Here is a 26,224-nt window from a genome sequence, read left to right as displayed (position 1 = left end):
GATACTTTTATTTTGAAAGCGGAAGTGCACTGTGTGGAGGGACAAGTTGTTTCCGACACGTGGAAGATCGAGCTAAAAAAACAGGACTTTAAAATCACCCAGGTACGTTACAACTTCTTTATCTAAACTACTAAAGAGTGTAAACTAACACAGCTTTAAGTTAGGCGTCTTCACAGGGTCAGGATATCTGCTTTATGGAGACCATCGGGCCAAACTCAATAGGAAAATATAACTGTTTAAAATGAATTTGTTTCTCAGCGAAGAGATATTGATAATAAAACCACCATTTTAGTGATTTACCTTTTCTGACGTTAAGTTGATAATTCGGCATCAATTATCCACAAGAAAAGAAAACATTGCCCGAACAGGAGCTTGTTGACATGCCTGAAATACTGCTGGTGAAACTATGAGAGCAAACTATCAAAGACACACTGATATTGTCTCCACTCAGTGTGGACCGAATCCAAGGACAGATTTTATCGATACCAAAAATATTTATTGTCCAACCTTATCCTGTATTTATACTTGTCAAAAAGCCAGAACTCTACTAAATTGTGTTATTTTTGTATGGAGTTTGGTTAAGAACGCAGTGCTCCACGTGAGAACGGTGTCAAAGTGAAAAGTTAAATATCTGAGGAGATTTACAAGCTATACATCCACACCCCTAGATATGATATGTGTTTAAACTTTAATCAGAAATATAAAGTTTGATTTAAATCCTGCACCGATCATCAGCTAGCATAATGCTACTAGCTGTTAGCTCACTAGCTCCAGATAATTGATCGTATATTAGAAAATATGAACGTGCCGAAGAGCAGATGAACTTCAGATAAACAGTTTAGTTGAATCTGACTCGTTGTCAGGTAATGTAAAATACCATAAACTATGAAATGTAAAATAAAAATATCATTCTTCTTCTTCGTTGGTTTTTAATTGTGGTCATCAAACCATCTTAAAGGTGCATCACCGCCACCAACTGGACTGGAGGATGAAGCACGAGATTAAACAGACACAAACAAAAATACTAAGTTTTTATTAAAATTCTTTTCTTACTTTAATAATATTATGATGTAACATCCTGCTCTGTCTGTTCTGAATATATCTGTCTGGGATATAAACTGCTCCACCTGCACGCCTGCATGTAGGGTGTTAGGTTTGATATAACTCACCTCCACGTTCATCTGACAACGATCATAAATCCTAAACTCTGTCGTTATTTTGCAGATCTGCCTTCATCACAGAGACTGAGGTAAAGCCAACATGGCGAGCAGCAGCGATGAGGAAGACTCCGACGTGGAGAAGAACTTTGCCCTGATCACTGAGAGAGGAGGCGTGGGAGAGCAGTATCCTGGAGGGGAGGAGGAGGAGGAGGAGGAGGAGGAAGAGGAAGAGTCTGGTGGTGGTGAGGAAGAAGAAGAGGAAGGATCAGGTGGAGAGGATGAGGAAGTCTCTGATGATGGTGAAGACGGAGATGAAGAAGAGGATGGAAACAGGGAAGCCTCTGAGGAGGAGGAGGATGATGATGATGATGATGATGATGAAGACCCAGAAGAAGCCGGTGGTAGCAGTGAGATCCAGACAAAAGAAGACATCAAAAAAGGTGAGACAGTCTGGTTGTTAATTATTAATAAATGTCTCAGTGAAAAGGTTCAACACTGACACTGGTTTATAACTCTACTGAAAGATGTTGCATTGTCCTCTAACTGTCTCAGAGCTGTCCAACATGTCCTTTGAGGACATCATGAAGCTGCAGAACAAAGTAGGAACCAAAGTTTACAACGAGTTCGCCTACGGCAGCAACAAGAGTCGAGAGTCCAGCAAGAAGAAACGACTGAACAAGAACAGGTGAAGAGTGTCGTCCTGCTCAGAGACGGTCCTGCTCAGAGACGGTCCTGCTCAGAGACCATCCTGCTCAGAGACCGTCCTGCTCAGAGACGGTCCTGCTCAGAGACGGTCCTGCTCAGAGACCGTCCTGCTCAGAGACGGTCCTGCTCAGAGACGGTCCTGCTCAGAGACCGTCCTGCTCAGAGACGGTCCTGCTCAGAGACCGTCCTGCTCAGAGACGGTCCTGCTCAGAGACCGTCCTGCTCAGAGACGGTCCTGCTCAGAGACGGTCCTGCTCAGAGACGGTCCTGCTCAGAGACCATCCTGCTCAGAGACCGTCCTGCTCAGAGACGGTCCTGCTCAGAGACGGTCCTGCTCAGAGACCGTCCTGCTCAGAGACGGTCCTGCTCAGAGACGGTCCTGCTCAGAGACCGTCCTGCTCAGAGACGGTCCTGCTCAGAGACCGTCCTGCTCAGAGACGGTCCTGCTCAGAGACCGTCCTGCTCAGAGACGGTCCTGCTCAGAGGCCGTCCTGCTCAGGGGCCGTCCTGCTCAGAGACGGTCCTGCTCAGGGGCCGTCCTGCTCAGAGACGGTCCTGCTCAGAGACGGTCCTGCTCAGGGGCCGTCCTGCTCAGAGACGGTCCTGCTCAGGGACGGTCCTGCTCAGAGACGGTCCTGCTCAGAGACCGTCCTGCTCAGAGACGGTCCTGCTCAGAGACGGTCCTGCTCAGGGGCCGTCCTGCTCAGAGACGGTCCTGCTCAGAGACGGTCCTGCTCAGAGACGGTCCTGCTCAGAGACCGTCCTGCTCAGGGGCCGTCCTGCTCAGGGACCGTCCTGCTCAGAGACCGTCCTGCTCAGAGACGGTCCTGCTCAGGGACGGTCCTGCTCAGGGACGGTCCTGCTCAGAGACCGTCCTGCTCAGAGACCGTCCTGCTCAGAGACGGTCCTGCTCAGGGGCCGTCCTGCTCAGGGACCGTCCTGCTCAGGGACCGTCCTGCTCAGAGACCGTCCTGCTCAGAGACGGTCCTGCTCAGAGACCGTCCTGCTCAGAAACGGTCCTGCTCAGGGACGGTCCTGCTCAGAGACCGTCCCGTCCTTTTACCGTCTCCAGCTTCACAGAGTGTGTTTGTGATTTCAGGCCGATGGAGGTTTCAGCCAAGAAACCGGTGCCGTTCCTCCGTCAAGTCGTCCCCGTCAAGAAACCCGTGAGTGAAGAAAGAAACGCTGCAGAGCTGTAACCGTGGCGACAAACGTACGACGACGTGATTCTGCTTTGTGTTCCAGACGCTGAGAGATCCTCGATTTGATGACCTGTCTGGAGAATACAAACCAGAGATCTTTGAGAAGACGTACAAGTTTATAGACGACATCAAACACAGAGAAAAAGAGGTGAGGCAGCGGTGACGGGGACCTACAGCAGGGGACAGGAGCCTAGAGCAGGGGACGGGGACCTACAGCAGGGGACGGGAACCTGCAGCAGGGGACGGGAACCTACAGCAGGGGACGGGGACCTACAGCAGGGGGACGGGAACCTAGAGCAGGGGGACGGGAACCTAGAGCAGGGGGACGGGAACCTACAGCAGGGCACTGGAACCTACAGCAGGGGGACGGGAACCTACAGCAGGGCACTGGAACCTACAGCAGGGGACTGGAACCTACAGCAGGGGACGGGAACCTAGAGCAGGGGACGGGAACCTAGAGCAGGGGACGGGAACCTAGAGCAGGGGAGAGGAACCTACAGCAGGGGACGGGAACCTAGAGCAGGGGAGAGGAACCTACAGCAGGGGACGGGAACCTAGAGCAGGGGGACAGGAACCTAGAGCAGGGGACGGGAACATGGTGTGAAAATCGCATAGAAGAGATTAACTAGTGTGTCCACCAGGGGTCGCTCTGCTTTAGTCAGAGTAGAACTCAAGAGCTGATGTGACTTATTCGTTTTATTAAATTTCAGGTCGTTCCTAAAATATTTAGTTTTCATTTTGTTCTTGTTTTTATTTTCTCTAAAACAAAGGGAAACATTTGGAGCTGTTGTTTTATTGGTTGAGATCAGACTGAGCTGTATGTGGCCCCTGTATGTGGCCCCTGTATGTGGCCCCTGAACTAAAACAAGTCGCGCCCCCCCCGGTCTAGCCTTAGTCTTTAGTCTGACTGAACCGCTTGTCCTTTGATGTCCAGATCATCCAGAAGCAGCTGAAGAGGACGAAGAAGGACAACAAGAGGAAGGAGAAGCTGGAGTTCCTCCTGAAGAGGATGGTGAGTCTCTGTTTCAGTCTCGTCTTTATCTCATGCCTCATGTTTTGTGTCTTCTGAGCAGTTTGAGGCTGGGACACGGTCACCATGGTAACAGAACCCTTTCAGTCCCACGGTTCAACGTGGACCTCATGTCTCTTCAGGACATGGTTTTTCTTTTGGTTCTTCTTCAGTTGATTCTCAGGTGAAGTCTGGTGGACTCTGGTTCTGCTGACGTTCCCCAGGACCCCTCTTGACTTTCTTGACATTGATGCAGGGGACGGGTTGGGACATTTATAATGAGAGGAAGACTCTGAGTCATCTTTACGTGTTGTCTTCATAAAGTTCAGGATTCGTCTCCAACCACTGAACCAGTTTTTACTGAGATAAAGATCAGAGACGACCTCTGACATTATCACACATGACTAGAGGAGCCCAGGTAGAACTAGACCTGGGCTGAACCAGAGGAGTAACGGTGGGTTGTCGGTTTGATTCCCAGTATAATGTCAGGTTTTTAACGTGGGCTGTGACTCTGCAGGAAAACCAGGAGCGAGCGAAGAAGAACCGAGAGCAGCAGAGAGAGAGAGAGCTGATGCTGAAGAGAGAGCAGAGAGAGAGAGCTGGTCAGGGATCACAGCCGTTCTTCCTCAAGAAATGTAAGTTCAGACCAAACGCTGGACGACTGACCTCAACCTCAACCTGTCCACCTGTCCACCTGTCCACCTGTCCATCTGTCCATCTGTCTCTCTGTCTAGACCAGTGTTTGCTGAATGTTGTCTCTTGGTTTTATTCTGTTTCCTCCAGCTGACAAGAAGAAGCTGCTGTTGGCTGACAAGTACCAGGAACTGAAGAAGAGCGGTAAACTGGAGAACTTCCTGAGCAAGAAGAGAAAGAGGAACGCTGGGAAGGATCGCAGGAAGCTACCGTACAAGAAAGCTGTCTGAGGAAGAACCTGCTGAGGAGAACACGTCCTCCTCGAGTCTGGGACGGGACGTCCAGCTGTAATGAAGCGCCTCAGCCTGCAGGTGGAGCTGGTGTCTCTCTGTGGTCGTTCCTCTGTCCTCTGTGGACACTCAGGACATTCAGGGGTTAAATGCTGTTTTAAAGTGTTTGCTCATGTCTCACTGGTTGGTTTAGTTTATTGTATATTTTTTTAATTTTGTGACCTAAACTCAAACCCAGACAAAGTGAACACTGTAAAGAAAAAAGTGTAAATGAGTTTTTATCTGTTTTTAATAAACGGTAGTAACAAGACGTCAGAGTCCATGAACGCATCATCAGTGAGAGTTAAACAGACTGAGACTGAGTTCCAACCACAGACTGGAGAGAATCTAATTACACTGTCTAACGTTAGAACAGATCCAAGATGGCGTCGCCCGTATCCCTGGGACACTAGTGATGGTTTGGCTATGGGAGGAAGTGGAGTCTATGGTCTATGGTCCAGATGTACAGTCCAGATGTGACTCTGCTGCCCCCCCCCCCCCAGACTGTAGTGGTGCAGTGTGAATAACTGAACAGCAGAGGGCGCTACAGGACAGAGGTCTCCGTCTGTTTCCAGCCTCTAGATCAGGGGTGTCAAACTGATCCGTGAAAGGGCCACTGTGGCTGCAGGTTTTCATTCCAACCATGCAGCACCCATGCAGTGGGTGTGGCTGGCAAGTTTTTGTTCCAATCAAGCAAGAGGACACCTGAAGTGACTGCGTGAAGGCAGTTCAGTTGATTGATTGAGCCAAGTCAGGTGTGCTGCTGCATGGTTGGAATGAAAACCTGCAGCCACAGCGGCCCTTTCACGGATCAGTTTGACACCTGTGCTCTAGATCTTAAAGTTAAAACCAGAGACCAGTTCTAATCTTTATATATTAAACCTGATCAGATCAGATACGTCACTGCAGAGGAAACTAAATCTAAAGCTGCAGATACTGAAGCAGACTGAGCTGATCTAACAGCAGACGCTAACGCTGCTTTATAAATCAGCTGATGAGCTGCAGCTGTTTCTACCTCAGCTATTAATACGGTACCTCTCTGGACCCCACATGGAGCGGGACACTACTAATGTATGGCCTGTCCTGGAGCCAATCAAAGCCTCCAGAGTGCTGACATGCTTCTAGTTCCTGGTTCCTTTAATGACTCGTTTCTCTGCAGGACAAACAGGAGACAGACAGAGGCTGAAGTGAAGTCTGTCACCAAAACCAAACATAACCTGTAACTCTGCAGCTGCACACCTCAGCCCAGGGCACAAGAACTAGTCACTAATGCTACAGGTTTATAGTTCAGAGTCTAATTCAGCAACAGGTTCAGGAAATTCATCCTAAAATGAAGACGATGCTGGAGTGTGAATACGTCTAAAGATCTACAAGCTTCACTGTGACGTACAACACTGATAATATCAGCTGATGATCAGTAAACAAACCTTCATTAAAGGAACCTGTTAATTACAGGTTATTTAATCTAAACCAACAGGTGTCAGGTGAGACGTGTTGAGTCTCAGACGTCTTCATCTTCTCAGATGTGACTCGTTAACATAATTAAGACACTTATACAGCTACTAGACCAGTGGAGGTGCAGAGAGAAACAAAGTCTTCTAAGGCCTGCAGGCACAGATGCTCCTACACATTATTAACTGATGCAGAATATAAATCTAATTAGTTGGATATTAATAAAGATTCTGAGCTGATCTGTTCATCTGTCTGAGAACGTACTCCTTACTATGCACAGTTACAGACACAGAGTTAGTAGTAAAGCCTTTGTTCCTCTCTGTCTCCCATCCCGGGGCCCCTGGGGCCCCTTGGGTCCCTAAAAGTCAATTAGCAGTGTCTAACAAGAACACAGCAGTAAATACTGTCATTATCCACGCTGGATAATCCTGTTTTCTCTGCTGTCTGACAGGTGGCATTCATCCCGTCAGAGTCCCCTGCTCATAGACAATAAGGGGGGGGGGGGGGCTGCTATAATACGGGCCCTTATATTCATGAGCTAATAGGCCCCACCCAGCCCTCCACCCAGCCCTCCATCCAGCCCTCCATCCAGCCCTCCATCCAGACCTCCATCCAGACCTCCACCCAGCCCTCCATCCAGCCCTCCATCCAGCCCTCCATCCAGCCCTCCATCCAGCCCTCCAACCAGCCCTCCATCCAGCCCTCCATCCAGCCCTCCACGCAGCCCTCCACGCAGCCCTCCATCCAGCCCTCCACCCAGCCCTCCATCCAGCCCTCCATCCAGCCCTCCATCCAGCCCTCCATCCAGCCCTCCACGCAGCCCTCCATCCAGCCCTCCATCCAGCCCTCCATCCAGACCTCCACGCAGCCCTCCACCCAGCCCTCCATCCAGACCTCCACCCAGCCCTCCATCCAGCCCTCCATCCAGCCCTCCATCCAGCCCTCCACGCAGCCCTCCATCCAGCCCTCCATCCAGCCCTCCACGCAGCCCTCCATCCAGCCCTCCACGCAGCCCTCCATCCAGCCCTCCATCCAGCCCTCCATCCAGCCCTCCACGCAGCCCTCCATCCAGCCCTCCATCCAGCCCTCCATCCAGCCCTCCATCCAGCCCTCCACGCAGCCCTCCACCCAGCCCTCCATCCAGACCTCCACCCAGCCCTCCATCCAGCCCTCCATCCAGCCCTCCATCCAGCCCTCCACGCAGCCCTCCACGCAGCCCTCCATCCAGCCCTCCACGCAGCCCTCCATCCAGCCCTCCATCCAGACCTCCATCCAGCCCTCCACCCAGCCCTCCACCCAGCCCTCCACGCAGCCCTCCATCCAGCCCTCCATCCAGCCCTCCATCCAAACAGCATCATATGAAACGTACCTGGATCTAAAGCAGGAGAAAGACGTACACACAGTTTATTAATGCAGACTTGAACCTGAATGATCTGAACAAGTAGCAGATGATCTGGTTATTTATATATAAATATAAACCAAACCACGTCTCTGTAGAGTCACCAGGAGTCAAAGCTGCTGGAAACCAAAGAAGAAGAAGTAGAGCCAGTGGATGTGTGGTGAGGTGGTAGTAGTTGATCATCTAAACAGAATCCATGGAGTCCACTCAGTCAAAGGCTGCACCCAAACAACAACAACAAACACTGAACGTTTAAAAGAAGAGAAAAGTTTCCTGGAGACAGCGTCTCTCTTTTCTGATCTTTCCAGCTCTTGAAGAAGACCAGCGCTCTCTGCTTGTTAGTCATTTCCTCTTCACCGTTTCTTCCTGCACTAAACATGACGACAATATTCAGGACAAAGTCTGACGTAAATTATTTATAATGAGTCTAGTTTTACTTTATCTATCAACACAATTTAAAAACAGTTTCATAGTTTGACGTTTCTTCTTTCTACACAAGTTGAGACAGAGACTCAGTGAGACTTTCTGCTACGTCGTCTTAAATCATGTGACGTGGATGCGTCGCTGCGTCCGTCGACTCCAGAGGGTTAAAGGTCAGTTTGTTGTTCTTCATCATGACTGTAGACAACGAGCTAACATTACCTAGCAACCACAGTTAGCCTTGGGTCGACCAATCACAGCGAAGCATTGAATGTTTCTCCTTCTACAATGTTGACAACATTTTCCCAAGATCTTTGTCCCTCTGGGTGAAGCTATGGTCAGTCATGGAGGGGGGCCAAGGATTTCATTCTTCTTGACTCTTGGACAGACGGTGCTCCCCCCTCCTCCTCTTCCTCCTCCTCCTCCTCCTCCTCCAGGTGAACACGCCCTCCACGGTTTCCTTTCTCCCGTCTCTTGGGTTAGGACGAACGCGTCCCCAGCTCTGAGGCCAAACCTCTGCTCTCGCTCTGATCCATTGTTCGTGGGCGTCATGAATAGCCGATAAAGAGGCCGTCGGTCGCTGCACGCTGATTCTGAGCTGAAGGGAAGCAGCTCTCAGCGTGGAGACCATCTGTTTGCTCGGCCCCCTGCTCGCCGTGTGAAAAAGATCATTGAGTGTTAGAGAGAGAGCAGAGAATAGACCCGTCCCGGGCTGATTTGTATTCTTTAGAAAGAGCCAGGGGTTTCACACCACATCTGCCCCTCAGCGCCATACAAGCCCGTTCACCGTGCCGTCAATTAGCACACTCAATTAAGCCCTCATAATCCTTTTAGTCCACACACAAGGGCCCGCCACGGAGAAGAGGCAACAAATGAGACTTTAGTGACTGTTTTCTTTGGGAGGAGGGAGGAGACACTGACGGCAGCACTTCACAACAAGAGTTGATGGTTGAGGAGCTGAGCAGCGCTGCAGCTGCAGCCAACACCAGCTCTCTGCTCTGTCTGTCGGCCTTTGTTCTGCAGATTGTTCTGCTGCCTTTTCACTGGAGTTTTTTACGATTCATGAGCCGAGGGTTGAATGGATGGAGAGGCAGTCGGTCGGGCACATGCAGGACGGACGGAGGAGGAGGAGGAGGAGGAGGAGGAGGAGGAGGAACTGTGAAAACGGTCTAAATGTCAGAGATGATGAAAAGCTACCAGTTTAATCCCATTACGTTCTTCATGAGCCAGGACACATATGAATTTAAGAGGTTTAATGTTAGAGCCAGCACACACTGAGGCCTCTGGTTGTTTCCATAAACTGTGACTGAAGACAGAAGAAGAAGAAATATTCATAAATAAAACAACACTTAGTTTTTCATTCTACAACATGAGCTGCATCAACACATCATCTCTGACTAGATCTCATGGCTCTTCATCGTTTTAAATCCATTCTGGGAAAGAAAAACCTGAAGACCAAAGAAGATCAAGGAGGTCTGAGACTGATGGCAGATTGAGACGGACCAACGTTCTCCACAATAAACTCCTGATTCTGTTGGAGTCAAAGCAAACAGGGAATCAAGAACATCTTTGAAAACCTGGACCAACAAGGTCAACGGCCTCCAGAGGGAATTAATGTTAGAAACGGTGCTTGTTCATTTTAATCTGGAGGATTGAATCCATCATGAAGTTAAGTTCAGCTTTAGGAACGAGTTTACAGAGAGTCAGAACCTGAAGACGATGAAGACAACTGTGTAAGAAAGAGACGTCATCGTGTCCAACAAGTGTCTGAACAGAGTCAGAGAAGAGAGTCAGAGAACAGAGTCAGAGAACAGAGTCAGAGAACGCTGGGAAAGACTTTAACGACCACTATTAAAGCTCTTTAACAGTTTTTATGGATTGTTTGTTCATGACTCTATAAACGAGTCGAGACGGTTCATTAGAGCTCCACAGCACAACACAACACAACACAACACAATCTGTTTCCAGTTTTTTCCAGTTCCAACACACTAACATAACACATAGAACAATAACTGAAGCTGACAGACAGAGAGCAGAACCTCAAACACATTTTGTGCTTTACACTCATTTTACTGTTGATCACTTTTTAAAAGCACTGAACATGGTTCTCTGTATAAGACACAAGGATCCGACAGAAAGTCACATGTTTGTCAGGAAGTAAGCAAAAAGAGCACAGGTGAGCACCACAATGGAAGAGAGAGGGGGAGGTAGAGGAAGAGCTGCTAGAGGAGCTCATGGCCAAAAAAGACAACAACTGAATGAAATCAGAGCAACCTAAGTTGATCATGTCATCAACTATGGGTTGACAATGTGAGGCTAGAGAGAGAACAAGGACGTGAGGACGGACACAGATAATGTCTTTTGTCTTCTTATCTGTCTTTATTCTCTACCAACACTGGTGAACAGAGTGGACGCTGGGTGTGTCGTTCCATGTAAGTGAGCGTTGTGTTATAGCAGCACATTACTGGACATTTACAGAGTCATGGGAAACCCCTTGTCTCTCCACAGTCGTCATAAATCTGCTTCTTTATACGCAGCTGGAAAGTTGAAGCTGAGTGAAACTCTGCAGCTGATAAAACCTCCCACAGTCTCCAGCTTTACTTTCTGTGGCTCATGTGTAGAACAGTAAATGACATGAAGACAGTCAACTCCATAATAAACACTCAGTTATTGTCTTTATCAGCTTCAGTCACCAACAGTTAAATAATGACTAACAGAGAAACAAAAAGCCTTTTTCTTCTCAGATCAGTAAGTGTTTCTGCAACTAATGATTTCCACCTTCACCTCAGAGCTCAAAGATCTTTTATTGTCATGTCAACCACATCTAGCAGGTACAGGACATAGTGAGATGAGAGGACGTTCCTCCAGGACTGTGGAGAGACATGAAGACACAGGACTGACTATAATACAGCTGAGCATAAAGTGCATGTGTGAAATATTATGCAGACAATACAAAAACAGTACAAACACCTGAGAGATGATGCACTAACAAAAAGAAAGCAGACTGACAGGATGAGTTTGACTGATGAGAAAGACATGAGAGACGATGCTGCTCATGTAAAAGGTTCAGTAGATCTCTGTAGCTGTAGATGACACAAAGACTGGTTCAACATAAACCACACTATCAGACAAAGACTGGTTCAACATAAACCACACTATCAGACAAAGACTGGTTCAACATAAACCACACTATCAGACAAAGACTGGTTCAACATAAACCACACTATCAGACAAACTGATGTAAGAGGAGGAGCTGGTGAGACAGAGCAGTGGGAGACGGAGGTCCATGAGCTCATTTAAGATCTTTATTGGTCTAAGAAGCTTTTTATTCTGCTGTGTTCTCAGGTCAACGTCAAACTGGGTGCAGTGCATCATGGGAGTAGTAGGAGCTGTGTATATGTTTGGTTCTGCAGTTCATTTAGCTGCCAACATGACGAGTGCTTGTGCAGTGATGTAATGGACTAGTTTTATCATTCTGTGGAGCTGACTGTAAACACTCAGAGTTCATAGATGGTCGTGGTGGTTTAAATCAAATGTTTCTAATCTGGTCAGGGGTTTTATCTACGTCTGAACACAACGAGTTTGAATAATTATTCACATTAGAGTCAGTTTATAGTATGACGTTCTAGTCTGGAAGCTAGACCAACCTATGGGACATCTGGTCTGCAGTCTGTCCACTGGGAAGTGATTATACTCAAAGATCTGCTGAGCCAATCAATGTTTGTTTATGTGGTGATAGACGGTGGAAGAGCAACTCATCTGTGTGTCATGGAGTAGCATTGGTTTACAACAGAACGGCTCTGATTGGTTGGACGACTTATCAGAGCCATGACATCATCAGAATGTGACATCATGAGGTCCTGACCTCAGCAGAATGTGACATCATGAGGTCATGACATCATCAGAATGCGTGACTCTATGGGATCATGAGATCCAAGTTCTTTAGGAGTTTCCAGAGGTAGTGAAATGTGCTTCGTCTTAGTTAAATAATTACACTTAGAGAAAAAACGTCACGTTACCCTCTGTAGTTTAGGTAGATAAAAGTCTCAGTCACGTTTGAATACAATAATGCCATTTCTATGAATGTCATAGGATCTTTTATAAAAGATATTTTATTTTCACAGACCCCTTGCAATTACACTACGGACCACTAGGGTCCGCGGACCCCTGGTTGAGAATCTATGTTCTAAATTAAACCTGGAATGAGGAGATGGAACAGTGAAAGCTCTTTACTCTCATTTTGTTTGAAGTTGTTCTTTAATTAATAGAAGGAAGAGACATTAGATGCTGTGAAGAGGTTATTTATGAAATGAAGATTATTTGGATGAAGGTTCTTGAAGGACTAGAAGTCAGTCGTAGTTGTGGCCGTTTAGACAGATGTGAGAATTTAAAGGACCAGTCACTGAGCTGTCTCCACATCAAGGTCAGTGTGTTTACTGCAGCATTTAACTTTGTATTTAACTTCTATCATCCTGCATCCAGCACAGCGTATGGAGTTAACACGTATGCAGACGATAGCGTCGTTTATGTTGAGACTGAGCAGCTTCTACCTCAGTACAGCAAAGACTCAATAAACTGTCTGTGTGAAGAACAATAAACGACACAAATGAGTCCAAAGTCTTTGTTTGAGGAGAGATGAACAAATTAAAATATCCAATAATGGACCTAGCCAAAACATTATGACCAACAGATGCTGCAAAACTCTCAGACACAGCGCGGCCTGGACTCCACCATCATGTCCTGTTTCATCTGCCACCAACATGTTAGCAGCATCGTTTAAGTCCTGTGTGCTGCAGACTGATTCCTCCTGGACCCTGTGGCAGCAGGTGATCCCTACTCACTGGAATATTCTGAGAATGAACTCATTTTATCAGTAATGATGTTTTAGACAAACCCTTTAAAGCTCAGTGTCGTCCTATTCTCTGCTCTTTACAGTGGCTACATGTCTGTTGGGTCTTTTTTCTTATCTCTTCCAAAGGTCTAAGGTCTGGGTGTGCAGACTACACCTGGCTCATTTAAATAAGTCCTTTACTTCCACATCTTTTACATGTAAATGATAATAGTTAAAGGACTTATCAGCCCAGCTGGAAACAATGATCAGGTTACAGCCTCCTCTTATTAATAATTGACAGGCTCCATCACATCCCAGCTGCCGGCTTTAACCTTCAGGAATCAATAACTGCTCATCTGCTGCTTTTCCTCGTGGCTCCATGGGGACGGCGGCTCCGTGGTCAGCAGCACATCGTTTCATTAAGGTCACAGTGATGCCATCTGCCAGGTCCATGTACCACGCAGGGATCTGAACAACTCCACAAACCAAAGACTCAAACGTTCACATGCTAACACTCTGCTTCCTCATTCCTCTGACTGCAGGAGAGGAGTCAGGTGGAGAGGTTGACCTGCCAGCTCTGAGCTATCACAGTCTCCTCTGCTTTAAACACTGGACTTCAACTGTTCTGTGCCACCAGATCATAGTCTTGGTCCAGTCTTTTTTTTTTTTTGTGATTTTGATCACTTTGTAAATACGCCCCTGGTGCCCTCTGAATATGGGTTCTCCTCTAAACTCTGTGAAATGTGCCTAATAACTGTACAGAAGCTATCAATAGAAGAACACCTGCAGATACGTCCCGGTCTACAGGTGGCTTTTACTCTAATAGCTGCTGTCACATTTACCTGATCAACGGCAGACGTTAGCAAGCTAAACTACAGGGCTAATATTAGCCATAGTAGTATGTTGCCATAAATATACACTGGGTGATTTAGAGTCTTATTCTGCAGGTCAGTAGTTGGACAGGTGAATGAAATTAAGGCAGATTTTTCTTTCTGATTAGTTTTTAATGCAGATTTAAAAGAAGAATATGCATCTAATCCTTTAAAGACTCTCTCTTGAGAAGCTCCATAGACCTCTCTGTGATCTGATGAGGTCATGAGATGGTTCTTGTTCACACCTGGCATTAACATGCGTCTCAGTTTTGTGATCTGTATGTAAATGAACAGAAACATCATTTGAAGAGCAGCAGAGTATTTTAACAGCTAATGTCTCTGATGGATCTCTGCTGCTGCTTCACAACCAACATGATCACATTAACCACATGCCAATGAATAGTTTAATGACATAATGACAGTGTACTCACATTAAATCATTTCATTAGTTGATTCTAGAGGTCTCTCATTTAGAATAGACATCTCTGTGTTTTTCTGTTTCTAGCCATCAGTTCTAAAAGTGGTTGAGTGTCTTTTTATTGTTTTCATTGAGTAGGTGGTCTTTAATGTGACCCAGGACTCATTGTGTGTTCACATTACCAAAGGAAGGCGGTCACATGTGTCCCAGACCACCTCCACATGTGGACTGACACCAGATCAGTGTTCACACCTGGACTCTGAAGTGGTCACTTGAGACATGCTGGTGAAGAACAGGAGGCTCAGATGGTTTAACCAGTAGACAGACTGGAAGGTGCCTGAAAGTCTTGCATGCTAAGAAGAATCTAGCCAAGCAGTGAGTGTGGAGCTGGTGAATGGTCTGGTCTGATTACAGAGGATGAGGAGCAGCTGTGTGCTCAGGTGAGCTGAGGTGACTGATGAGGTGACTCCAGAGGGTCAATGAAAAAACACTGAGAGGTAGATGAACCATGATTATAGTGGAAAGAATAATGTGAGGGGTTCAAGTATTAAACAGAATATCCATCCATCCCATAATGTGCGCATTTGTTTTTCTTTTGACAATGACAATAACTGTAGTAGTTACTCAACTAAACTTTATTTATAGAGCACTTTAAAAACAACCACTGCTGAAACAAAGCACTGTACATAGGAAAGAAGAAGAACATAAGACATAAGACAAACTATTAAAAACATTAAAAACACTAAAAACACTAAAAGCACTAAACTAGAGCAGGGTCTCCTGCTGGGTAGAAAGCCAAGGAATAAAAATGGATTTTAAGACAAGTTTTAAAAACTGAACCTTAGTACTCTGAGTCTGATTCTTACCTGCACTATAAAGAACAATCCTGTTTAAATGTCATGATTCAGTAAAAACAGTGAGATTGTCCTGGACACATGCACCACGTCCTCCTGTTGCAGTAGTGATCAACTGTGTTACTGTCCTGAACATGAACGCTGCTGGTTTCTCATCAACTATTGGTTTAAAGTAGTTCTGACCTTCATCTGCAGTTTGTCCAGTAAATAGATTTGATTAGATTTAACTTTAAATGTAGTTAGGAATCTAAACAGACGTGCACATAGCAAAACATGCAAAAATGTAATTTAAAAGCAGCAGAGTCAGCGTTCTGGTCCCTGGTTTCTATTCATGCAGCCGTCAGGTATCTGAAGCCATCAAACAGGAGCTTTGTAATTACACTGCTGCTCTTTGAAGCCCACGGTCCGTTACACTACTGATGAACCCTGAGGGATCATAGGAAGACAGTAAAGTTCAGCTGCTCACGTTAATGGGTCTCTACTCAGAAATGACACAGAGATCTAGACAGGAGGCAGGAACCAGTTAAAGTTCATCATTATGAAACATTCAGCCTTTTAAAGGAGACTTAGACTGTTTCTATTTCATTACCTGAGACAGTTGCAGCTTTTATCTTTAGAGCTGATAAAGTTCATCTTCTATGTTTAGCTCATTCTTCTCCTCAAAGTGTGGTTTAAGTGTTTCTGGTTCTTTGTCTTTTTCAAACAGGTGAAGCTGTTAAATGAACTCCAACTGTGAGTGACTGTTGATTCAAACAGAAGAGACAGGAGCTGTAGTTCAGTCTGATGGCAGACGACCGACGTCTGTGAGAATATCCTTCAGTCTGGACACATCAGTGATGTTTTATCTGGTTCCCCTGAGTGTTTCAGGTCTTTCAGCGTCATACACTCTCATCCAGGTGATGAGGGTGTATTTTAACAACATTGATGACAAGAACTGTTGAATTCTGACCAGTAAGAAGAATTACATTGGAAAAAACGGTCTAAAGGTCTAAGTTATTTTATCTCAGATTATTGCAGTGTAAATAATGACCACGACTGGTCAGCATCTAGTGTTTCTGTTTGGCCGTGACCACCAGGTGGAATAAAGACATGACTAGGAGGATATGAGGTTCCTCCCTTTAACAGAGACCAGAGACCAGACCACTGAAGAACCTGAGACCTTCATCCAGTCAGGATCCCCTGAGGTAAACTCTGGTCCAAACGGGTCAAAGCGAGTCATCGTCCCGTCTGCTCTCATTGATCCCCTGAGGTGTTTTAACCTTTTCAGGATGCAGCTTTAAAGACTTTAAATGTGAAGACTTGAATAACAGGGACAGATCTCTGGGATAAAGAACGTCTTCCTCCACAAAGACAGAATCCATTAGACCAGTTTATTACAGTCTGACTGTACGAGGGTCTAATAACTGATGAAACCAGCCTCTTTCTTTAACCTTTTATTAATTGTATAGATGTTTGAATAGCAATGCTACGTAACATTAACGTTACTGATGTGTTTTTTGAGACCAGGGGTTTCGTTACTGACACAGTGTGATAAATAAATGAAGATTTATACATGAACTGATTTATGTTTTATTGAGTCATTACAGTTTAGTGATGGTGATAGAGGAAGTGGGTTTGGTTTAGTATTTTCTTTTGTCACGTTAAATCTATTTTCTTCTGAGTTTTAACTCAGTATTTATCTCCTCCTGATGGTCTTCATCTCTGATCACCTGCTTTCAGACCCATGGTTGTTTTAAACCGTTGTCAGAGGATGGAGGCCAATTAAAACAGAGCTAGTGTTTGGTTTTAGTGTTTTATACCATCAATATGTTAACGTTGATGTTCCTTTTTATGTTCCTGTTGTTTGGGTTTTGTTTTGTTTTCGACTCTTCCTGTTGATCACCTGGAGTAGGAGGAGCTATGAAAGGGTTAAGAGTTAACCAACAAGAACAGAGACAAAAAGTCATGAGGATTAAAAATGTTATCCTCAGCATAATGTAATGTTAGATTTAAGGTAATATCATCTGAAGGAGGATCCACAGCAGAACCACCCAGTGTTTAATTAACCAGCATTCTTTACTTTCCACGACCATGTGTAATAAATAGGAAAAGGGTTTGGGGGGGGGGGGGTCTGCAGCCTCAGGGATTATTCTAGTGAATAATTTAAAGGCTCTTCAGACAATAACGGCTCTATTTCCCTCTCAGGAGGCCGGCGTTATGATGCCAGGCTCAGACCCAGCCCTCCGTCAGCAGCTGGAAAAAACAACTAAGTGTAAAAGTCTGGTTTCACTTTTTCCTGCTGCAAAACGAAAGTGGACTCGATTAACGTTAAAGGTCTGACTGTGTTGTGTTACACTGACTGAAATCTGTAGCAGGACAGTTTAAAACACAGTGTTCATGTTGACAGCTGTTTATGTTTAGTCATGTTTTATATTTAATTTCATCTTTATCAACTTTTAATTCTTACACTGAGTCAAACTGGCACTAACAACATTCATTTAATAGACTAAACATTAATCAGAGTGTTCTCTCTTTAGTTCTGTCCACTGTTTAACTATGTGTCAGTGAAAGGTCAGAGGTCAGTAACTTCATGTAACTAGTAAAGTTCTTAGATGAGTGTTTAGATGACTGTTTTTTTTTTAACATAAAGAGCAGCCGTCCAGTAAAACCTCATGACTGATGGTCAGAATAAGTTTTATTATGTGAGAACGATGGAGAACATGATGAGGTTCATCTGTAGCTGAAACAACAAACAGCGTTGAAGCAGAATGAAGCTTCAGGGTGTAGATGGTCGTACTTGGTCGGTTTCTTTTCCTCTCATTGAGCATTCCTTGTTTTTCCTTAGACTATTCTTTACTGATGGACAGAGACACAGAGGAACTGATCATCTAGAGGACTTCTACATCAACAGGTCAATGATTTCTACTAAACATGACCTGATTGTTCTGTTTAGAACAATAGTAGAACAGTGTTTCGTCTCCTTCTCACTCTGGGGTTTCTGAGTGAACTCTGTCAGAGCCTTAATGTACATGTTCATATACACGGTGTCATGTTTAATATATATAAGCTGCTCTTGGACGGCCGGCCGGTCAGGAAACATCTGTGTGCTCTGCTCCAGGTTTTAGGGTGTGGCCTAAACGGCTAAAATGTTGTTTTAATTCCAGTTTGGTGCGACTCCGAGCCGAACCGTTTGCTGTCACGTCCCGGCTCAGATCCAAAGTCCTTCACGTTCTAACATGACTGATTTTATAGCACCGGCAGTAAAACGTTTACAGCAGCATAATCACATTTATTTTAAATACGCACATAAACTGAAGGAAAACTTATGCTCATGGTGGCTACAGAAAAGCATCAGAGGTTCAAGTGTTATGTTATCTCTCTATTCCAGAGTCTGGACCTGCACATGAGCAGTTTGATTCTTTTAGTTTTATTTCTTGTGTATAAATGAAGGAAGTAGAAACGTACGACGTGTTTCATTGTCGTCCTGAAACGTTAAACAATCTATCAACAGCTCAGCGGCAGTGACCCAGGCCGACCTGAATGAGAGCTGGAGAGGATTCAGGTTTCTATGGTGGTGGACTTATACATCACCTCAATGCTCCAGCTGTCAGGTTCTAACAGTCTGGATCCACACAGACCGTCACCTGTCAGTTTAATGTAGACTTGAAGAGCTGCCATGTAAAAGCAGGAAATCTGAACGTAAGTTGGATCTAATGGAAGGTAGTCTGACATAAGGAGAGCCAGAATAAAAACCAAGAGTCATGAAACACAAGGAAACAGTAAGAGAACACAACGATGAAGGACAAGGTGAGAGACGGGGCGTTATATACACCCAGAACCAGGAACAGGTGAGACTGGGGGAGGAGCACACAAGGAGAAACCCAATCATTGTCCTCTGGAGGGTCAGATGAGGGGGGTCTGGAGTCTATCCCAGCTGTCATTGGTCTAGACTCTAGAGGGGGGGTCCACCCTGGACAGGTCTCCAGTCTATCTCAGCTGTCATTGGTCTACAGGGGGGGTCCACCCTGGACAGGTCTCCAGTCTATCCCAGCTGTCATTGGTCTAGAGGGGGGGTCCACCCTGGACAGGTCTCCAGTCTATCCCAGCTGTCATTGGTCTAGAGGGGGGGGGTCCACCCTGGACAGGTCTCCAGTCTATCCCAGCTGTCATTGGTGTAGAGGGGGGGGGGGGGGTCCACCCTGGACAGGTCTCCAGTCTATCCCAGCTGTCATTGGTCTAGAGGGGGGGTCCACCCTGGACAGGTCTCCAGTCTATCCCAGCTGTCATTGGTCTAGAGGGGGGGTCCACCCTGGACAGGTCTCCAGTCTATCACAGGGCTAACACAGAGAGACACTCACACCTACGGCCAATTTAGAATCACCAATGAACCTAACCAGCATGTCTTTGGACGGTGGGAGGAAGCTGGAGAACCTGGAGAGAACCCACGCAGACACAGGGAGAACACGCAGACTACACACAGAAAGGAACCAGTCGGAACATGGATTAGAACCCAGAACCTTCTGGCTGTGAGGCACCAGTGATGACCACCACACCACTGCGAAAACCAAACACATCATCACAAAAGAGGTAAAACACAGAGAGGAAGTAAAGTACGACACAAAATTGAAAACGGACTTTTAGTAGATGTTTGAGCAAAACAATAGAACCCAGACGTGTTGGGTCTAGGTCTTTAGGTTGGTCTCTAGAGGATGTAAAGTGGAACCTGATCCAGATTCGGTGAGATGTTTAGATGTGGACTCCACGGGCCTGTGTTGGCCTCCAAAAACTCTCTAAGGCATACATCGGATTATTTTGATGCTTCACCACAAATCTGGATTAGGTCCAAACCTGCGTGGATGAAATATGTAAGATGTTATGGTTACAGGATAATATGAGGAAGCTGTTTCTGTGTCTAATCCTCATGTTCTTATAAAATGCTGGATGTTAACAGCTCTTCAGATGTCTGCAGGGCTTCAGGGTAACCTGAGGAGGGAAAGCACCCTATCACTCATGATGATCACCAGTAGACGTTACCTAATCTTTGGATTAGCTCACAATCCAGTTTGGTTGAGAGCCACTGGTCCAGACTGCAGCTCCTCCAGCTGGACTCACAGATATCCTGTCCAGGGTAGGTCTGAAACCCAAGGCGGGTCCCGTTCCTTAACCCAAATAAAAATAGCAGTCAAACAAGTACGCAGCACCATGTCTTCCCCTCTGAACATGATCAAGTCAGCGACACACATTAGGAAGTGTGTTTGTGTGGAAGTGTGTTTGTGTGGAAGTGTGTTTGTGTAGAAGCGTGTTTGTGTGGAAGTGTGTTTGTGTGGAAGTGTGTTTGTGTAGAAGCGTGTTTGTGTGGAAGTGTGTTTGTGTGGAAGTGTGTTTGTGTAGAAGCGTGTTAGTGTAGAAGTGTGTGAGACGTCAGGAGCCAAACATCTGGTGATAATCGTCAGAACTGGCTGCAGATGATCCAGTTTATTTATTCTGCTCTGAGTCTGACTGAAGACTGGACCAGACTACAGCCTGGTGTCATAGGGATCACTGCTGGTCCTGGTCCTGACCCTGACCCTGACCCTGACCCTGATCCTGGTCCTGGTTCTTGTTCTTGCTCTTGCTCTTGTTCTTGTTCTGATTCTGGTTCTGGTTCTTGCTCTGATTCTGGTTCTGGTTCTGGTTCTGGTTCCGGTCCTGGTTCTGGTCCTGGTCCTGGTCCTGGTTCTGGTTCTGGTTCTGATTTTGATACTGATACTGATTCTGGTCCTGGTCCTGGTTCTGGTTCTGGTTCTGATTCTGATTCTGGTCCTGGTCCTGGTTCTGGTCCTGGTTCTTGTTCTGATTCTGATTCTGATTCTGGTTCTGGTTCTGGTTCTGGTTCTGGTTCTGGTTCCGGTTCCGGTCCTGGTTCTGGTCCTGGTTCTGGTTCTGATTTTGATACTGATACTGATTCTGGTCCTGGTCCTGGTCCTGGTTCTGGTTCTGATTCTGATTCTGGTCCTGGTTCTGGTTCTGGTCCTGGTCCTGGTCCTGGTTCTGGTCCTGGTCCTGGTTCCGGTTCTGATTCTGGTTCTGGTTCTGATCTGCTGTGCCTGTTTAGTTTTTGTCATTGGATCTGGGGCAGCACGGTGGCACAGTTTTAACAACGTGTTTTATTCATGAAGTGAACTGAGTGGACAGGAGGTGGTTGGGGTCGATGGTGGGTCTGTCATGTTGGTTGTTTAAAAGGTCACTGACCCTCACATATGATGAGGACGTGTATCTCTTCAAAAGGCATTCTGGGAAATGTAGGGTGTTAAGAGCTGAGGAGGTGAGATGATGGAGGACATTGTGTCGACCAGCTTCATGCTCTGCTGTGCTCAGGTTGTTCCAGCGTCTGGTTCCGTCGGTTCCCACGCAGTCATCCGTCATGTGATGACCGACTGTGGGAACGCTGACACAGACAGAGCGCTCGTGTCTGCAGCCACAGAGCATTCTGGGAAAGATATGCATCCTCAGGGCGGACAGAAGGAGGATTCTCCCTCTTCTTTATTGAGTTAACAAGGTGAACATTTTTATCCCTCCACTCATCTTGGGTCCACTGGTGGAGTCAGGATCTGGTTCAGGAAATGAGAATTTAAAGTCACGTGTAGGAGCCGTAATATAAATATATCTGAATGCTGTGATAGGTCTGACGGGGGTGTGTCTATGAGACCTGTCACTGTTTATGTGATGAAAGTCAAGTGAACACGGACTCTGATGAGGTCACAGTAGAAAGTAATAAATCTCTATTGTTGACCTGAATCATCTGCTGAGAACAGACAGCTCATGTGCTACATACTGTGAGCTGCAGATATGTATAGTCTGTATAAAAACAGGCAGCACCTCAGCACCATCAGCAGCATTTAATAGTACTCCACAGCGTGTTGTTAGATGGGATAGTGTAGCAGCTAAAGGTCTAATAACTTTATCAGATAGTTGATGTGCAGCCTCCTTCTCTCTGTTACCACAGGACGTTTGGTCAAGTTGTTAACTGACTGCTGTCCAGAGGATTTGGACCGTTCCTCTGCTAGCGTTAGCCTTAGCATGTCTTGTTTGCAGTAGTACTTTAGTTGTATTTCAGGACTGACATGTCACGGTAGTATGGGCTTCATCTTTAGTGAAGTATTTCTACACATTTGATGAACCAATGACCCACTGGGCTCCTCACCTGTCTTCTAGGAGGCAGCCATGTTGTTATGGTCATGTGATCAGTGACTAGTCCACATGATGAGTCATGGTACAGCAGTGTAGTCCACTAAAGGACTAGTCCACTAGTCTGTAGAAGGTCTGATCCTTATACAGTGAACTAAGAGACACCTTCTGGTTCTGTCTCAGACTGATAAAATACACATCCACCAATAAAACGTGTCATAACATAATCATGAATATTTACCTGTAATCAGTGTCAGTAAGTTAGTTTAATGTCCTGTGAGTTAGAATACCAGGAACTTTCAGTATCTGACAGTTATTTACAACTTACTGAGTAACTGAGAGAGAAGAAAGTAGAGCTACTGTAATGACGCCATATTGGCTGTAAACATCAACGTCTCAGCTTTCAGAAACTGTTGGAACGTTTATGACCGCTCTAACCATGATGTAACTACTCCTCTTTAAACCTTCTGTCTTCTCTGGATGAAATGTAGACGTTGTTGTCTTGAAAGAAGAGTCCTTGTCCTTCAGGTGTAGGTGGACACTGAGCCAAGGTTCTCCTGTGTTAAAGAGGTTGTCTTGTTTCCATCTTTATCTAAACTCTATTTACAGTGACGGTATCTGTGACTGAGACCAGGCTGACAGAGTCTGAGGGTGTAGAACCATGAAGTCATGAGCTCCTCTGACCCGTGGCCTCCTGCTGCATCCTGACACAGATCCCTTTGGCCTCCACTGTGTCCATGTTGTCTTTAGCACAGACTCCTCCTGCAAGCAGATGTCTTGCAGAGAAATGAAGAAGAACAAGTTCTCCACCTCCGCAACGCTGGGAACAAAGCAGGAGTATCAACATCAGCTGATCTGGAACCAGAGGTGGAGGGGGCAGGTCTGTGGGTGTTTCATATCTAGATTTATAGATTTCTATTTGCTTTATCATTCATGTATAGATGGAGGAGAATCATTGGTCTGCAGGGCTGAAGAAACATCACAGATACAAACTGTTGACCTTTGACCTCGTGACTCCAGGTCTCTTTCATGTTGTCCCAGTGTGGCCCCCCCAAAACCAAGCCTCTACTGTACTGAGCCCACTGTGGGGCTATGTGAACATGTTCTGGGTGTAGCGTAGCAGCTGTCATGATACTGTACGCCCACAATGTGTCCACAGTGAAGATAATATGGGTCTGACAAACTGTTACCCCTAGATGGTTAACCTGGTCATGAGTCTTTGTTTTAACCCTTTCCAGTCAGGACGTCCTGTACCACGACCATCCTACTGTTTACTGGATGTGTCATTAAAACAGACACACATCAGCCTGTAGGTCTGATATTAGTGGAAAGAGGTTTACTTCACCTCTGTCCTGTGTCTTACGTTCATTTTGCAGCGTCGAGCTGTGAGTTGTTCACTTCTGAAGCAGCTTCAGTCTGTGGTCCGTGTGCTGTTTTGGTATTTTCCAGTTTGTTTTTAGACTCTAAAATAAAAAATAAATTGAGTTTTTAACAAGTCAAGTCAATTTAGCTTCCATCCTATAATATGTGAAAAAATAGAAAACAGGAAGAGAAATAAAGAAGACAACGATTTCTGTTGGTCTAAACGCAGCGTGGACTTTAGGACATTATTCAGACGTAGACATTCGTCCTCTGATTCTGGAGAAGCAGCAGGTTGATCTGCTAGAAACATCCAAACACTGACGTACTGATCCATTGATGAGAGAGCTGTGTACAGGTGAAGGCTACTTCCTGTTTGACATGAGGGAAAATCAGCTGTTTCTTGTTTCTTGGTGCACTTTCATTCTTTTAAATCACGTTAGTAGAAAGACAGTGAAGTCTAATATAACGTTCTCTTTTTCATTTCAGACTTCAGAATAAAAGGAAGTTTTATGTTTCCAGGTTTTGTTTCTGGTTTTTAAAAGCAACCTGATCATAACATGCACCGAGCGTGTCCACTGTTTATTTCAGGTGGTGGGTGCTGCCCTGACTCGGTCTGAGAGTTCAGCATCAGTAAATCAAACAGAGGCTGCTGCTGTTTGCAGAGCTGCTTCATTTCACAGAGCAAAGAGCAGCTTCATCTAATGACGTTTCCTTCAAACAAACTCAGCAGAGTCAGGCATCTGTCAGCAAACAGAGACGCTTCAGTCTCTGCAGCCGTCGTCCTGGAACATCAGGACCTGACCTCAGGTTATTAGTATCTGACAAACGTTTCTGTGAAGTCTACCTTCAGATTCAGAAGATGCATCAGGATTCAAACATCTTCTATATGTTTTTATTACTTTGATCCTTTCTGAAACATGAACCTGACATTCACACACTCACTTTATAAATCCAGTGTTCAGAGGTGAAAAAGCAGGTTGAACGAAAAAATCATCTCAAGAAGAAGAAGAAGCTCATTAAGGTCATGGAGAGGTCAGCTAGGCTCCACATCTGTATCCTCTGGAACAGGGCTGTCAAACATGAGACCCGTGGGCCAAAACCGGACCGCCAGGAGGTCCAGTCTGGTCCATGGGATGAATTTATAAGGGAGAAGAAGGAGGAGGAGGAGGAGGAAGATGATGAGGAGCAGGACAAGAAGAGGAAGAGAGGATGAGGAGGAAAATGAAAAGAAGGAGGAGAAGAGAGAAGAAAGCACCAGTCGTCATCTATTCCTTATTTATCCTCTAAGAGTTATGACCTGTTCTCATGCTGTCATCTCATTGGTCCATCCTGTTTGACCTGTTTGTTTTAAATCTTTTGGAGCAGATCTCTATCAACATGACTTTCTATAGAGCTCTGTTCTCGTCTTATGTTTGTTTCCATTGTTTCTATGTGTTTAGGTTCAATGAAAGACTTTAATAGAATATTCCTACTTTCCCTGAACACCTCCGCCTGACAGGTTTCAGTTTATTTCTTTTTATTAATCTGTAGGAGCTAATTGCTCAGATCTATTTACTGTCTGACTCCAGATTCTCTCAGCTCACAGATAAAGGATGAACCAGGCTCAGATAAACTAGAATGATCCTTTAATACGTCGCCTCCATGAATCTGTTCTACAGAACATGTCTGTGTTAACGGAGACTAATTTATTTATTGTTCATCCACCTTCCTTCATTAACTCATCATCACCTGATTAAAAACCAGAGTCAGGAATCTGTCTGATCATCACAGCAGCAGAGGGGGGAGGCTGGGGCTGGTTGGGGTGAGGAGGAGGGAGGGAGGGTGGTGGGGAGGGAGGCAGGGAGGGAGGGAGGGAGGCTGGGGGTGGTTAGGGTGAGGAGGAGGGAGGGAGGGAGGGAGGCAGGGAGGCTGGGGGTGGTTAGGGTGAGGAGGAGGGAAGGAGGCAGGGAGGCAGGGAGGCAGGGAGGCGGGGAGGCAGGGAGGCGGGGAGGCTGGGGGTGGTTAGGGTGAGGAGGAGGGAGGGAGGGAGGGAGGCGGGGAGGCAGGGAGGCGGGGAGGCGGGCAGGGAAGGAGGCGGGGCTGGTGTTTTGTCTCCTTTTCAGTGCAGCAGTCTAATCATCTATTCATGGGACTCCTCCCACGTCCAGCTGCTCTAATGTGAGAATAAAGAGGAGGCACCTTTGTTCTGTCTCAGCCTCCAGTTCATGAAGGAATATCAACCCTCTCTAAAACCTCCCCCCTCCTCCCATGAGCTGCCCCCTCCTCCCATCAGCCCCTCTGCTGCTGCCTCCTTTCATTCCTCCACTCCTCAGGACGTTGAGCTGTGAATACCTTCACACTTATTCTCCTGTCAGGTTTCTCTTCATGGTTCATATCTTTCAGACTAATAATAAATATTGTAAATGTTCTGGTAGTCTGTGCTACATGAGCAG

General features: G+C 46.0%; 1 protein-coding gene and 1 pseudogene across 2 annotated transcripts in view; one reads left to right on the top strand and one right to left on the bottom strand.

The window, feature by feature from the left end:
• The window catches only part of LOC311499420 (protein NLRC3-like), a 235,836-nt pseudogene that overhangs the window by 154,484 nt on the left and 55,128 nt on the right, over positions 1-26,224 (bottom strand). The window lies entirely within an intron of this gene.
• On the top strand, positions 25-5,309 carry rrp36 (ribosomal RNA processing 36). Its single transcript, XM_084560561.1, has 8 exons — positions 25-102; positions 1,225-1,600; positions 1,713-1,845; positions 2,965-3,031; positions 3,111-3,215; positions 4,002-4,079; positions 4,594-4,711; positions 4,860-5,309. Exons 2-8 carry the CDS (start codon positions 1,261-1,263, stop codon positions 4,997-4,999), a joined length of 981 nt encoding a protein of 326 aa, XP_084416687.1. The 5' UTR covers positions 25-102; positions 1,225-1,260; the 3' UTR covers positions 5,000-5,309.

Source organism: Chelon labrosus (genome assembly GCF_963514085.1).
Source record: "Chelon labrosus genome assembly, chromosome: 2".
NCBI classification, from domain to species: domain Eukaryota; kingdom Metazoa; phylum Chordata; class Actinopteri; order Mugiliformes; family Mugilidae; genus Chelon; species Chelon labrosus.
The sequence above is the reverse complement of the archived record's forward strand: the minus strand, read 5'-3'. Positions and strand labels throughout refer to the sequence as shown.